Source organism: Amphiprion ocellaris, chromosome 9, assembly GCF_022539595.1.
Source record: "Amphiprion ocellaris isolate individual 3 ecotype Okinawa chromosome 9, ASM2253959v1, whole genome shotgun sequence".
NCBI lineage: Eukaryota > Metazoa > Chordata > Actinopteri > Pomacentridae > Amphiprion > Amphiprion ocellaris.
The window spans coordinates 18,141,769-18,158,070 of record NC_072774.1 but is presented as its reverse complement, the minus strand read 5'-3'; the positions used below and the strand labels follow the sequence as shown (position 1 = coordinate 18,158,070).

Here is a 16,302-nt window from a genome sequence, read left to right as displayed (position 1 = left end):
CTCAAAAATTGCTGTCTTTTAGACAGTTACAGATACCAAACAACTACAAATAGACAACCAAGGACCACAGAGACATAAATGATCACAAAGACAGATAAAGCCATCACAAGAGCTGTAAATGACCCTAAGGAGATTTAACCTGATCAGAAAAGTGTGAATTGGCCACAGAAGCTCAAAGAGAGTCATCACATGACAACAAAGACACATGAAGCCATCACAAAGACATGTAGGATTACCAACAGATGTTCAACAATTGCATAATTGATTCACTTGAATCTTCAAAGCTATATTTAATTAAATCTTTTTCTGATCATGTTCTAGTAACTTTTTTTCATTTTATTGAAATATTGCATATCATTGTGGTTTAGTTTTAGTATTTTGCTAAAGTCTTAGAAGTAACTGGGCTCTAAATTTATGCTTACCATGCAGTGTGCTTGAATTGCGTTTGACTTTTATAAAAAAGTGCCTTACCAGTAAAGTTGCATTTATTTACTGATGCAAGTTTGGGCACCCTTGTAAGTACATACCTTGTAACTCTCCTTCTTATAGTTTTAAAGTGTAATGGTTTCATGCTTGTCAATACCGATACCATGTGCCTGTTGTTACTGTATTGAAGGAAAAAAATACTTAATTGTAAATAAAGGTCTAACATCCAACAATTTCCTGAAATTAAGTAATAATAAAAAAGAAGTTGTTACTAGCATAATATACAACCAGAATTTTAATATTGTAGCTGGTTAGTCTGTATTTTATCATTTTACGTACTGTACTGTCTAACAATGCATCACTTTGATTGATGTTGAGTTCGATTAATTTTAAAACATGTTTTCAAAACCTATAATAAGCATATCATTATATTCTGTAATCTACTGATGCAAAAAAGTTAAAATAAAACAGTGATTGTAGACAGTATGATAACAAATGTGATAGTATACGTTGGAGAAAAGGAAATAAACATGCAGTAACACCGTTTCTGGTTATATGGCATCTATATCAGATTTCATTTTGTGCTTGAGATTGTTACTGCTGTAATAAGCTCAAGCTTAAACCAACAAATCGTAAAAAAATAAAAAGATCCACGCTGAGTTTAAAGTGCACTAAAAGAACAGACAGAGACCAAGTTCTGTGTATGAAAACATTTATTATAGGCTAATAAGAGATCACATGTACTATTACAGTTTGAAAACAGATGACCCCACTTTTCAATTAGCTTTTTTTTGTGTCTGACATCAAAACAGAGTGACTTGATCTGTCATACATCCAAAATACAAAGAAGGAAACCAGTTATGTTGATAAATAAAAAGTTAACCCTAAAATTCCTACACCTTTTTTTTCTTTTTGGCAAAGTGCTGTATTATTCCAGTAAACTACACAAAAAAAGCAAATAATGTCTAACACTTGGTGAAAAATAAAAATGCCACAAAATATTCTTCACACTTAAAAAAAAAAAAAAAAAAAGGAGAAAAGAGGTTTTGCTACATCATTCTGTCTGGTTTGTTAAGTCATTATAAAAGCTGTACACTGGCTGGGCGGATGGTGGTGGTGAGAGCGTACAAGCTTCCTCCAAGTGATGCATAGTTGGTTTCTGATGTCTGTTTGTGTGTTTTTATTCATTACGTCCACTCTGAACGTTTTTTTACAAAAAATGAGGAGAGAGAGAGAGATAGAGAGAGTTCAAGTTCTTCATTGATGCATTGTCATTACAACATTTCAACCTGGAAGGCACGTGATCCACAAATTTCAAGGCATTGAACAAAAATATTACAAATCCCTGTTAGTCTGATGATGAAGAGATGAGCTGAGAACAGAAACTAGAAAACACGTAAAATGTTTAAGGCTCCTGACAGCAGGAAAAGCCGTTAACATCTCCTCCGATCCCTTCAGCCTTTAAGTTTGTCTTTTTCAAAAACATCGTAGTAACACAAAATAACATCGTTCATGATTGCAAAGCTCGATAGTAGAGAGAGAGACATTCGAAAAATGAAAGAAAAGCTTAAAAACACCAGATACCCACTCCACTATCGTATACGATTATTTACAGCGAACCACACAGATGCCTAACAAATGTTTGTTAGTGCCTTCTGAATAATGCTACCTTTGCATTAACACAACCAAAAACTAAAGTCGTATTTTAATGGAGATACAAGAACCACACTGCACAAAAGTTCCATCAAAAGTGGATGAACATTATGTTTTTTTGTGTTCACACTGCACAGACCTTGACATACTGTGTCAGCTTAAACAGGATCCATTCCCTAAACTTTAACATTAAACAGACTTACTTTATTTTAATCATTCTCTATTGATGTGTTTCATGTTCGACAAAAAGAATTTTCTTGAGAAAATCAGCAAAACGTGAAGTCAGAGTCCTTCATCGGTCTCAAGATCATTCAAGAACACAATAAATAGATGTTTAAAATAACTGCAGCCCATTTCGGCAGGAAAAAGACAACAGAAAAACATGTGCGTAAGTCAAAATTACTGCTTCCTAAGCCACAGTTTAACTTAACTCAAAATGTTAGTTTTCCTAACTTTCCACAAAGTCAAAATCTTGAGAAATAAATGTATGTATTTTGACTTGAATTTTTGTTCCTAACATTTAATCTGCTTTGTTGTCATCTTTTCCTGGCAGTAATAGCTTTCAGTCACTCTGTGTGATGGATTTCTCTCCTCCTGCAGTGTGGTTTTTCAGCCTGGGCTTCACTTTCCCTACAGCAGACGCATTAAAATATTAAACAGTCCACTATTTCAGAGCACCAAGGCCAACAACAGTTAAGCAACACTTAAAAGTTAAAAAACACAAAAAGAACATCAGTAATATAAACTAGTGAAAGGTTAAAGATCACTGCTACTTTTTTGGTTTAAATATTTTAACAGTTTAACAAAATGTAACTAAGTTAACATGGAAAATAGAACAGTTAAAATAGCAAAAAGACATTTCTAAAACCATGTTAGGTACACTTGAGCAAAAAATATAAACATCGCTGAAAAAGACCAACAGTTTCTCTCCATCTCGATGGATTCCCAACAGTCGACTGACAGCGTCAAGAGTTCGTTTTCACAGTCCTGGGACCAAACAAATAAGTTTCCGAGACACTAAACTAAAAGTCAATTATTTCTCACAAACATTTTCACGAGGGCTAGCTCGCAGGGACAGAGCTGGAAAAGTCCGCACAAAGAATCATCAGCTGTCAAGTAAATCTGCATTTTCCTAAAGTGTAAAGGTGATTGGTTGTGACCCTGAGAAGTGGACTGCAGATTCCTTTAAGAACAAACAAGAATAAAATAATCTTTTTCCATTTTCTTTTCTTTTTTCCACCATCATGACACTAACAACTCTACAACCATGCAACAGATTGCACACTAACATAACCAAACATACCTAAGCAAGAAACCATAGACGCATATATACCAACTTCATACTGATATGTAATTTGTTTTTTTCTTTTCAAAAAATATTTTGGAAGTTTTTTTTTTTTACATACATTTTGTTTTTACATTTCTATCTCAAAGCTACCGTTAAAACAAGGCGTTTTAGTGATATTTAACCCAGTAATTTTTACCGTCTTTTTTTTTTTGTTTTTTTTTCTTCAAAAAATATGGTGAAAAGTACTGAATTATTAAGTCAGAAGCAGGTTCAGCTGGCGCACAAGGATGAGAAGTGAGGAAACATCACATTTAATAAAATGGTGGTGCTGCAGGACTCAAAAGACAGGAAAGAAACAAATCCCCTGAGGGAGGCTTTAACACTGATAAATTCAGTTTTTAAGGTTGTGTTTCGCTTTTGTGATTTCACTTTTAACAGTGGTGTTTATTTGCATTTTGCAAATACTTGGTCAAATACAGACATGAGGTCAAGTGAATTCTAAAACAAAGAGTTTCATTTTACAACAACTGCCAACAATCACAACGGAGGAAATGCACTGAAACTAAAAATATTTGTGTCTAGAAGAGCAGAAAATGGACTAAGAGGCAAAGCAGCTACAGTACAAGGTTGGGTTTGTGACAGATGTGATTCTAATTTGGTTTAAATTCTCTGTTCTGTCTCTCAGTTTTCAGTTACTACACTCTGCAGTTTCACAGAAAACCCTGTGAATACAACATCGTCATGTCTGGCTCGTGCTTAAGTTTGTCTCTTCACTATTTAAACCTAAATGAAGGTGGAGTGAATTGTCCTGTTGAAACCGTTGCAACTACCGCAAAAAAAAAGACATATTTTGAGTATGAAAAGTAAAATACCCAAAACTAGGATTCAAGAAGTAATTTATATTTAAAGAGGCAGTGATTTAGTATTGCACTTTCAAAGAGGCTCAAATATGGGCTCAAATGTTGTAGATTTTTTATAATAAAGTTCTATAATGCCATATCATGAAGCATAACTTCATTGCAGTTATTTTACCTGTAATAAAGTTGGAATAAACATGACTTGAGGGGATTTTTTTCTTTAAAGTTTTGTTTTCCTGTTACAGAAACCACTGTGAATTCCATGCAGATTCTGGCAACTTTTTGTGCAACTGTACTGAAGGCCCCATCACAGCAGCCCTGCACAGATTAAATGGAAATGTTGTGTCGCTGCACGACACGTTTAAGTGATTTAGTATCCAAAATTTTTTCTGCTGTCCTGGCGAGTTGCGCCAAACCGTTGCCAGACAATCAACCACCACACTGTGAAATTACACCACTGGATCATCCCATCCCGCCGTGAACCTGCCACTGAATAAAGTGACCTACAGCGTTGATTCTACACATTAAGAACAAGAAAAAGAAAGAGAGGGAGAGGACGTCACTGTGACATCTCTTTCTCTCTGTGATTGGACACGAACTGGTCCAAAGGAACAGAAGAAGAAACAGTGGGGTGAAAGAGGGAGGCGGTGCACATGATGACCTTTTCTTTTCACATCCCTTCTTCTCAGCATTGATATAAAAGGAGGATGGATGGTAGATGAAGAGGAGGAGGGAAGAAACTCTTCACTGGCCACATGTCCTGATATAATGAAGAAAAAAACAAAACACCAGCCACATTCCCTATTTCACTGTCCAATCAGATTTCAGAACAGATCAGGTGTAATGGTGGCTGATGATGTAATAAACTTGTCGCTGGTGTTTGTTTCTTGGTAAGAAGAAAACAGAGGTGGGTGTTTGGGGTGGCCAGTGCTGGATTCCCATACTGCTTTTAAGTATTGAGGTTGATGATGGTGATGATGATGATCGTGGTGATGATGATGCTGTCAGGACACCTCAGAAGTTGAGGTGTCTCTGGCTGGGCTGGTGCAGGTGCATGGTGCCGGCCTTCGGGGGGCGCAGCAGGTTGAGGCGACGCAGGGCCTTGCGGGACATCGGCTGGGTGCGCTGGGTGCCGTTACCAGGCCGCTGCTGCAGGAGGTCGGGGTGGGCAGAGAGCGCCGCAGCGTAGCAGGTGGAGTGAAGGCTGGAGCGGCGCTGGACGACTGCCACCTCTGGCCTGGAGGGGGGCAAGAAAGATGGGAGCACAGGGAGGTTTAGCTGATTGACAGAAAACAGAATAAAATTAGTTTAGAAAGTAATGTTTCAAGCATAGAGGCCAAACAATCTCTGGTTCCTTTAACATGTGAATTTGCTGCTTTTTCTCTCTGTTACTTCAAAAATCTAAGTTTCTGTAATGACCACAAATATGTGACATTCTTCTAAACTCTGGTAGATCCACATAAATTGTCATTTCATGTGTTATTGTTGGCGGTATCTGTTAGCCTTGAAAAACAAAATCCAGCTGACCTGACCTAGACCTAATAAGAGATTACTGGTCAGTTTTTTAATACTTGCTATCCTCTGGAAATTTTAAGAGCCTAATGTTCTGGCAGGTTTCCGTATTTATACTTAAACTTTTATGATTTTTCATACTGTGACATTATAATTCACCATATCCAATGGTTATCTTTTACTTTTGCAATGTGCATTTTTCAACATTGCTGTCCTCCCTGTTAAACAATCAGTAAGTTACAAAAATTAAATCTGCAACTATGGCATAACCAAAGTGACAAAATAAAAACAAAAATAAGGTTTGAGCTTACTACTGAAAAATGATTCCTACAAAATCTGACTCTTGGCTTATAACTACTGATTCTATCATAGCTGTAGTCAGTGCATTGATTAAAAATGCACTTGTTTGTTTTTTTTAAAGTTATTTTTTTGGCCTTTTTATTTGAAAGGTGCAGTGAGAGAGAGACAGGAAACAGGGGAGAAGAGGCGGGGGAAGATATGCAGCAAAGGGCCACAAGCGGGAATCGAACCCGGACCGCTGCGTCGGGGACCAGCCCCTGCACATGGGTCACCGCTTAACACGCTGAGCTATACAGGCACCCAGATTAAAAATGTACTTGTAAGTAAAACATTTGTAAGAATATGTAATGATGTCATTGATTTAATATGTTACAATGCAGGCTATTCATTTGAGGATGCAATGTTGTGTTGTTTTCGTTCTTTTCAGTCATTCTGTTTCACTCCATTTCTAATATTATTGTTCAGACACAATACTTTGGCAGAGAGCTATCATGTGATGTGTTCCCAGCTCTCAGGTCTTTACCTGTGACGGGGGCCCTCTAGTGTACGTCTTGCCTTATCCTTTCCACCTGAGGCTGTCGGGGTGGCGGGTGTGTTGTTGGACAAGAAGTCCAGTTCCCGGTCAAGTGAGCGTCGTGGCAGGGGGTCAAGGTTCAGTCGCGGGGGGCTGTGGTGGGCGTAGACGGACATGCTGGGGTGTTCGATCAGCAGATTCTCCAGAGGGCTGGTTTCCAGGAGGATGGGTTGGCTGCCGCGGCCGGTGAAGCAGGGTGGAGGGGTGACGAACCAGCTCTCCTCCAGAGAGCAGGCATCCAGGCTCAGGAACCCGCCCTCCTCATCCTCATCGCCATCGTCATCCTCCTCCGCACCGCCATCCGGGTCGGTGTCAGCCGTGGAGTTGAGAGAGGTGCATGAGGCGTAGCGGATCGGTGGGCTACCCATGGGGGAAGGGATCATCACCAGGTCTTCCTCCTCCTCCCCGTCCTGAGGGCTGACAGTGGATCCAGCGAGGCCGTCACCACACTGACCAGAGCAGGCTTCAGCTGCAGAGAGAGAATGAGGTGGAATTATATAGGATGAACTCTAGCCTGACCCATTAATCCTGATCACTGAGTGATCTTTATATGTACATTTTGAATTTACAGCACCAAAGTAATGAAAAACTGATTTTGTCACTTCTGATTTTGTAATGCACTGACGACAGATGGAAGTGAGTTTGTGGTGCTCAAAGCTTGAAAAAAAGAACGGGTAGAAAACTTCAACCTTCAACCTAAAAATTAGATTTTGGTTTTTGGTGTCACAAAAGTAACTAACAGGAAAAAACACATATAGTTGACTATATCAACTCGAAAGCATCTTGCAGTTTGTATGAAATCAATTAAATAAATATGTTATGACTAGCTTCATCGAGTAAATGTTGGGGTGTTTCCTGGAGTAAATGTAGGAAAAGAAAAACACCTCTGTGCTAATAGAGCGCTCCAGCTGTGTTGCTGGTAATTTTAGTACACAACACAAGTAAATTAAACCAGACTGACATAAACAAACCAATCAATTACCATACTGTAATCATTGAATATTTAGATAAATATCAATTAAATACATTTTTAAGAAGAAGAAGAATAAGAAATTCTCTGATTCTTCATTTTTATGTTTGTTTAATTCCAATAACAGTAACCTGAATAATTTTGGGTCGTGCATATAGCAAGGTACTCCAGGAAACATTGTTCAACAATTTCTGAAATTTGAAAAAGCAAACAACTAATCAATTAATCAAGAAAATAATCAGCATCGAAAATGAACATTAACTGTTGTTTTAATGTTAATGACAAAAGAATCCATAATGAAAAACCTTGCTTCTTTCAGTTTTTCTCATTCAACAGGTCATGTATGGCTGCAGCTGTTGTTTTGCTTAGGCTTAAAATTAAACACAACTGTAGCGTCTTCAGTGTGCCAGCAGGCGGCACTGTGGCCCATCCATGCAGTAGCCTGGGATCTGTCAGATGTAAACAATAATTTTCTGGATGCTAAGCAGACAGTGAGCTGTAGACAGGCTGGCAGCCTGACAGCTCAGCATGGCATGTCTAAGTGAAACCACAGCCCACACCCATGATTCTGTTTGTTTGTGCAAACACGTCGGTGTGTTACTAAATCTATCTCACATAGCAGAGCAGCTCAGTCTCCTCACAACCACCTGATCCTTCCACTGTATTTTATCTGCAAGAAGCAGCAGAAACAACTGTTGCACGCTCTTTTGCACATAAATCATCGTGCACAGCAAACCTGCCAACATCCTGCACTGCTAGACATCCAGCTCTGCTATGTGTAACCAGAGGGTTTGTCAAAAGCTGCAGGTCAGGCTCTTGTTTTGATCCAGCATCTGCCTCTAATGATTCACTGAGACACAGGAAGTTATGAGATGGAAAAGCAACACGATCTCAAGCTAGCAGACTGGACACTAAAAATAACCCAGAGCCGACGAAGCAGATGTCTCTATTTGATTTCAGTTCTGTTTAAGGACATGCTATTTTTTTCCAGTGGTCAAATAAAGCTCGTAAATTACAGGACTTATTTGATCTGTATCGAACGCTGCAGCGTTTTTTTTCCTACCCAGCAGCTGTAAGAAGTTTTAAGGTTCAAGAACTCAACACCTCTATCATATCATGTCTCGATCTCTGTGCTCCCACTGTTTACTGTATGCATGCAACGTTGTTTGTTTCCATGCATGTGTGCGAATTTGGAGCTCGTTTCCACACGTGACATAAACTCAACCCGGGGGCTCTGACTCCCAGGAGTTCACAGAGGAGTCCTTGTTTACCCACAACAGGTCGGAGAGGCTGTGAAGTGCTGATTCAGTGCCCAGCAGCTGATCTGCACTCTTTATCCTCTCAGCAGCAGCAGGACTGTCTTCACTGTCCAAGTCCATCAGCAGCTGATCTCTTCCTGCAGAGGCTGCAGGGGCTTTTGGAAACAGATCAGGTTCAGGTGTGCAGCGTCAACTGGACTTCAGAACTACAGGTCTCTGCAGCAGGAGTGAGGCACTGTTGTCAGTGAGCGCCAGCAGTGTTTTAGACACTCTGACTGGCAGTGCGCTGGGTTAATGAGGTCAGTCTGGATTATGAACGAACCAGCTGACATTCCACATAACTCTCTCTCCTCTATGAAACACAACACAAAGGCTCGAAGTCTGCAGGGTTTCACTGGAGCAAACAAGTGACTTTGCATTCAGCCACACATATCCAACTCCTTAGATTGTATTACCAAATTTGCAACAGTCAAGCTGGATTTTGCAACAACATGAGTTTTTCTTGCTCACTGTTTTCACAAAGAAAACATGCATGCGTTCCATGCGTGAGCTTGAGGGGTTTGCGAACTTAACTACATTTTTCAAAGAACAAGTATTTCTGAAACATGCTGCTGCAACCATTTGCAATTTGCATGTAAGCAGTGTTTGAAAATGAGTTTTGTTTATCGGCCTCAGACCTTACGACCTTGATATGCTCCAAAACACAGACACAGACATGCAGTTAAGTTTATACCACCATCTACATATGCTGGCATGTTCACACGTGTGCAGCTGGTATGTGTGGGTCATAAATGTTATGCTGCACACAAATCTGCAAGATGGCTATGCAAACAATGCAGCACACCAGGTTCAGGCATATGGGTTCTGTAAAGCTTCTTGAGACAGCCTGAATTGTAATTGCAGCTAAATAAATAAAATTGAATTAAACTGAACTGATAACAGTAAAATACTTGTTTTTTTTTTTTTTTACAATATTAAATGCAACAGTAATTGTCAAGATACCTATACCTAGGCAGTTAAAACCTGAATAACTGAATTATGTTGCAAGAGGGTGGGGTTGTTCTATTATTCAAATACATCTCATTCACTTCAGAAAACAAACCATGTTTTTAAGTATAACATCATGTATGTATGTGTTTAGTTAAATTATGTTGACATAATACACAACCTTTTAAATGATAACTTCCCGAACTGCAAATTTTTGTGCAATGATCGAAAATAATTAGATAGTATTTAGAACTCCTAACTCCTAATTCGTAGCAGCAGCTTTCTTCAGGCTCAAACTATTGCTGCTGCACAAAACCTGATTTTATTTTTAAACCATGCTGCTTTATTTAGAAGACATTCTCATAAAGATGCAAACAGGAGGGAAATAGGCCAACAAACCATTTCAAAGCCAGTGTTTTCGCCTGAAGAAATGCAGCCTTTAGTTAGTCTTGGGCAGAACTCAGCGGGACATCACTTTATGATGGGAGAAACACAACACTGTATCCAGGTGTGTTTAGTAGAGGAATGTTAGATGCAGTACTGTGCCCATACATGTCCACCTCCACTAGTCCAGAATAGGAACCACCAGGATCTATTTTTACTTCATCTGGCTCCTCTGGTGCTTTTGTTTGACCTGTTTACACGTTGACTTGCCCATAAACTGCCTGAAGTCCAACTCCATTCTCCCCCTCCCTAGTCTCAAGTGGGCCAGACGGCCTCTGTTTCTCCCCGCTCCTGCCTGAAATATTCACACGGCTGTGGAAGTCAAGTCAAGACCAGCTGCAGGTGAACAGTGGGGCAAACCAAAGCTGTGCCAAGATTCACTCCAAGCCATTTGGAAGTCACTGCAGTGTGTCATGTTTCTGTATAGTTTTACTGTGTACTTGTGTGCGTGTGTGTGTGTGCGACTTGTTGAACTTCTCTCTATGTCATGTGTGTTTTGACTATGATCTTTTTTTGGTCTCAGACAGCTCTGGAAACTTGGCTCGACTTATACCTGCCATTACAAACTCTAAAGCTATACAGTATCTTTCTTTCCAACCTGTTGCTCCATGTTGGTTTATTTTCTCTCTGCACATAAAGTTTAGTCCCTTTAGTTTGAAAAAATAGCAATAACTCCACTTTTTTAGCAACTGTCACAAATGCATTCAGATGGTTTTGTGCTCATATGTGAGGTAAAGTTGCTTCTTCTTCCTTTTGCTTTGCTTCATTGCTCAAACCACTAGCTTTCAAACCACAGGTTTTGTCTGCATCATATTCTAAGCAGGTTCAGCAAAGCCTTTAAAATACAACCTGCTGATTAGTGTTTCTTGTGCTAGTCGGGTCAAAAACAGCAGATTTTTAATCCAAAAACTTACTTATTTGTCCATCAGACTTACCCAGGTAGTTAACCAAGATCCAGTCTTCATCCTCCTCATCCTCCTCTTTCCCATCTCCAGGTCTGCTGCATCGACTCAGCTCCTCCACGTCATCCCCGAACAAAGCGCTGGCGAACCTCTGGAACATCCTGGTACGTCCTGCAGGGGCCTGAGGCTAAGGGAGGGGGTGTGGGAGGCGCGTGGCTCGGGGCGACGGCGGGGAGGCGTTGCGGTCGCTTTGGTCATCAGCTGCGGGGTTCACAGCGGCGAGAAGGCTCCAGAAAGGTGCTAAAGTGCATCAATGATGTGTGGTCATGGATCATCTGAGGGCCAGCAGACACAGGCTGGACATCGCTCAACGACAGGATCACTTCAACGAGTGCAAAAGTACAAAAAAAAAACCCTGAGAGGAGACAAGAAAGACACAATAAATCAATTTAGAAAAGTTGTCATATGCAGCTACAAGTCAGGGCAAGTATTTCAGGTATCTGCATTCGGGGGTTATTCGGATCTCAAAATAAATATTCGGATATTCGGGTCCAGCACTAGTATTAATATGATACATTATTTTGAAAGAAATCCATTCCTGTAAATAGCGTGTTTACAAAAGAATAATAATTGTAATGTTGGCCACTTGGGACTTGCAGTGGATTCTAATAATATCTAACACATTTATCCCCTTATAAAGTTGTTATGGCTGACTAATGTTAGCGGACAGTTGTCTACTTCAACATCCTGTAGATAGAGTAACATGATCCACTAGAGTGCAGTTGGTGTACAACCAATATTAAGTCAAATATTCATTGCTTTGTGGGTTTTTAAAGTCTGTACCAACTCCTGAGGGACATCTGGCTCTTAATGCTCCACTTTCGTCACCAAATAGACTGTAACTACAGCTGCCTATATGAAAGAGACTGGAAAGGCTTGTGCATGATCTGAAAACAACTCTTTACAGCTTAAAATCGAGTCAAAAGCAAGTGAAGGTTCCAAATCATCCAAAAAACACTGTTTACAGTGGCATTTACAGTGCAGAGGAGAAGTGAAGTCGCTGTGTACAGGGAGTTCTGTTCCAAAATAATAATATAGGTCAGGCAATGATTATGAAAGTCAAGAATCTCACCAGGCAGCCAAGTAATTATTAGGTTACCAGTTGCCTGATTAACCCTCACAGATACTGTTAATACTCTATACATGAAGAATTGCAGGACCACAAAAACTTCTGGCCCTTTAATATTTATTGGTATTTTCCTTGTAACAGTGAGATCAGATCAGCATGTGGTGGTGTGTTTTAAAAGCTGCTTTTGTATTTACTTCTGTCTCTCCTTATGTTTTGGTTTGCATAACCTTCTCCAAAACAAGATCTGGATCTAAAGAAAACATTCTGGCCAAACAATAGAACAGAAAAGATGAATCACTTTCCATTTGAAAGCTTTGCTCCTGAATCACAAAAAAAGCCCTTCCTTATTACGACAGTGGCTTTCACATGAGCTGACTAACACATGAGCAGTGGTAGCACCTCAAGACAGGATGCTGGGAATCTTTAGTTATCCTCATTTTCTACATCTGGCAACTAAGAGCGCTGGTGACTTTTGGGGGATTTCTAAATTCCATTACATGGATTAATCAAAATACACAGATAAACCCAAAATGACAATAACTGTCAGCTGCAGAGGTAGTTTTGAAAACAATACAGCCAAGATTTTCTGGCTGCTCTCTGTGACAGCAGCAATTCTGATGTCTGGTTGTAAATGTTCCAAGGTACTAGTTTTACATGCTAAGCATCACGTCCTCATTCCTCATAAAAGATGTCAGGAAAGACTAGTGCACCTCAGATAAATATTGTGAAAACACACACTGCAAGGTCTTTAATGACCATTCTGTTAATAATCGCCTGCGGACGCACACATATCCGGGTTGTAAAATTGATCACCATCACTGGTTTAATTTCCTGTCAGGCCTGATGGACGTGAGCAGCAGCTGCAGCCTCTTCAGTTATTGATCTGATGGAAGCGAGCAGAACGGCGCTGTTCTGTCTGCGTCTTACTCACTCGTAAATAAAGAGATCTGCTGTGCTCAGAGTACACTCAGACGCAGCTCGATTGCAGAATGTCTGCTGAACTTTGCACTGGATGGTCTTTCATGCTAAGAAAGCAGACAAAAATGAGAGCTGATGGGGGTCACTGTCCAACCGCAGCTGCTGTATAAATGGTATTTACTGGCACAATGAGTGGGCAATGCTGCCCTTGCTCTTTAAATCCTTCTTTTGTTCTCTATTTTACAGTTTGAGTATACTTAAGTTAATCTAAACAAAATCCTCTGACTGTCCAGCAGCCAAAATCCAGCTGAGAGAAGCTCTGAGTTTAAAAAATAAATTTTATCTAGATAAAAGAAAAAAATCTATAGGAGTGCATGTTTTTGACACTTTTTAATCTGCATTATCCCTGTTGAGCGACATACAAAAAAACTTCTGGACCATTTCTATATGTTACTGAGTGTGAATCAACAAAACTGTAGTACTATTTGACGGTTAGATGACAGTCATTAAAGGAAGTACAGATCTATATATTTTTATTTTTATTCCATTAGCATTTAGGCTAGCTTGCACAATAATTGCTTGCAATGGCCACTCGGAGGCTGAAGCAAACGTTTATCCTAAAACCAAACCGGAAGGAACGCCGCATCAACAACCAACAACTTGAAACCCGAAATGCCCGATTTTTTTCTACCGACACTAAAACGCGCTACCGTCGGCTGTGATGCGTTCATGTCTTCGCGTCTCGGCTCGTAATTCTCCGCCGTCGTGTAAAAGAAGTAAACAAAGCGCTGTTCAGTTCAAGAACAGCCAAACTCCGCCTCTGTAAACATCAAGCAGCTGTGACGGGCAGAAAACAGAAAAAGGTTTTAACTGTCTGTCACACTGACAACAGCAGGCTGATAATCTGCTGCACCTGTTTCTCCTCCACTATTCCCCCCTCCTCCTGCCTGACAGGACATTTCAGGGATAAATACGAAACATGATTGTATCCGTCTCATTATAATCACCACCCAACACAAAGAAAAGCTCCCGATTAACGGCGATTAATGTCGTTAAACGGGTCACTGAGTCATGGCTGTGGCTCACAACGCAATTGATGCATCTGTTACATCAGCTCCTGCATTATTTACTCATCTAAGGGCAGAAGAGTCTGCAAGAGAGGGAAGCTAATGCAGGACGCCTAAAATCCTTAAATCTGAGATCTCAGTAAGGTTGCAGGATTAGTAATAAACCACAGTGGATGTACCATAATCAGGGATGTAGAGGAGGATAAAACACAGATTACACGGTTTAAGTAAGAAAACAATTGTTTATACACCAACTACAAATAGCAGTAAATGGGGTCTGCTAAGGAATAGTCTATTTCAGTTGGTCTTAGATGTTTAAACCTGAAAACGTATTATTATTTCTATTTGTTGGTCTATAACGTGTTAGAAAACAGTTAAATGGCTGATCATAAGTCCCTACTATGGCAACAATCGACGGTCATTCGCCCTATCGATTAATCTGTCGAAAAGGGCGTTTTGTTAGAATATATGGAAAACTGTCCTTTGCCAGTTTTGCAAAGCTCAGGATCTTCAAATGTCTTCTTTGTTCAACCTCAAATACCAAAAAAATTGACCTTAAATCAGCAAATCTACATTTTGGAAAAGCTAGAAACTTTTTTACTTGACATTTTTACCCTACAAAAAGACGAATTATAAAAGCTGTTCTTGTTTGCATTTCCTGTCCATGGTCCGCTAACTCATTTAGTACTAATGTGATTTGCCAAACAGTCTGTGGGGGAAAAACGCCAAACTGGGCCAGGAATAATGTGTAGCAGCAGCAAGCTGTGATCGCTGGAGGGTTTTGATGGTTAAACAAGGGAAGGGGAGGAGGTTGTAATTCTACACTGGCAGGGCTGAACCGCATAGCCTGGCTGCTGTTAAACCTCTATCTCCAGAAATGTAAGATACAATATTTGCCAGAATATACTTGCAACTTTTGAGAGTAAAGTCGAGGAAAAACACGATGTCCTGCAGAGCTAAAAGAGCTAAAGCTAGCTTAAAAATGGCTAGCAAGATTAAGCTAATACTGGAGTAAGTCGAATAAAATGCATAGTTAAGGTTTAACAACACACTGTAGCTTATTTATAAATGTCTATTTTCTTTAAGTATGAAGTGTCTTTACTGTAATGTAGAAGGAAGAGACAATAAACTACAAAGTAAGAGACAACAGAGCCGTTAACGTCCATCGAGAAGAAAACAAAGAACCCACCTGCGGCAGAAGGAGGAGATGTAAACGAGTTCAAATCGTGATTAAAATCCTTAAAACTGAGGTAGATGCGTTACTTTTCGAAAAATAGAAAAACTTGAGGTTTCTTCTCGGAAGAAATAAGGTATAAAAAACGTTAATTTATGGACTGTACATCGGGAGTCACAGTGCTGTTGAGCCTTTTTTTTCTTTCAGTCCGTTTCCTCCTCGGTACCCCGACTGCGCCTTCTTTTGTTGTTGTTGTGGAGCTCCAACAGCTGATTGCCGTGACGTCGACAAGGACAGCCTATCACAGGGGCCGGCCCAGGAGCCTCTCATCCAATCAAGATGCGCGACAGGGGCAGTCACTAACCCACGTGATTGTCCCCCACCTTCTCCTCAAAAAGGGCATGACTGGGCAAAGAGGACTACATGTGGGCTCCCTCCCTCAAAAACAGGAGAATGTTACATAAGCAGACCAACATCCGGGTCGATCTGCTCGGTTTCCTGTTTTCTAAGTATCCACCCACTCTATTAATGCCAACATTTTGGTGAAATATGATCCAACAGGTCTGAGGCTTGCATAATAGAGTAATAAAACATTCCCAGCAAAAGAAAACGTGGAAGTTTTCAAAACACCTTTGATCAGAGGTGGATGTTCCTCGTCCACCTATGCAGCAGTTTGCATTGAACTTTCTAAGGACATCATTCTTAAGTTATGTTATTACCATGGCCAGATTAACCTCCTAAGGGGTCCAACTACCATGCTTTGCCCTTTTATCTTCTTTATACGTGGAAGTTTCATTATTTCCCCAGTCTCACAAAAACAACCAGCAATCCTGAGCATACAC

General features: G+C 40.1%; 1 protein-coding gene across 1 annotated transcript; it reads right to left on the bottom strand.

The window, feature by feature from the left end:
- Nucleotides 1-1,121: 1,121 nt before the first annotated feature.
- On the bottom strand, nt 1,122-15,700 carry tp53inp1 (tumor protein p53 inducible nuclear protein 1). The gene is made up of 4 exons (XM_023291088.3): nt 15,476-15,700; nt 11,206-11,587; nt 6,560-7,079; nt 1,122-5,461 (listed from the first exon to the last, which is right to left on the bottom strand). The coding sequence occupies exons 2-4, from the start codon at nt 11,330-11,332 to the stop codon at nt 5,239-5,241; spliced, it is 870 nt and encodes a 289-aa protein (XP_023146856.1). The 5' UTR covers nt 11,333-11,587; nt 15,476-15,700; the 3' UTR covers nt 1,122-5,238.
- Nucleotides 15,701-16,302: the final 602 nt, after the last annotated feature.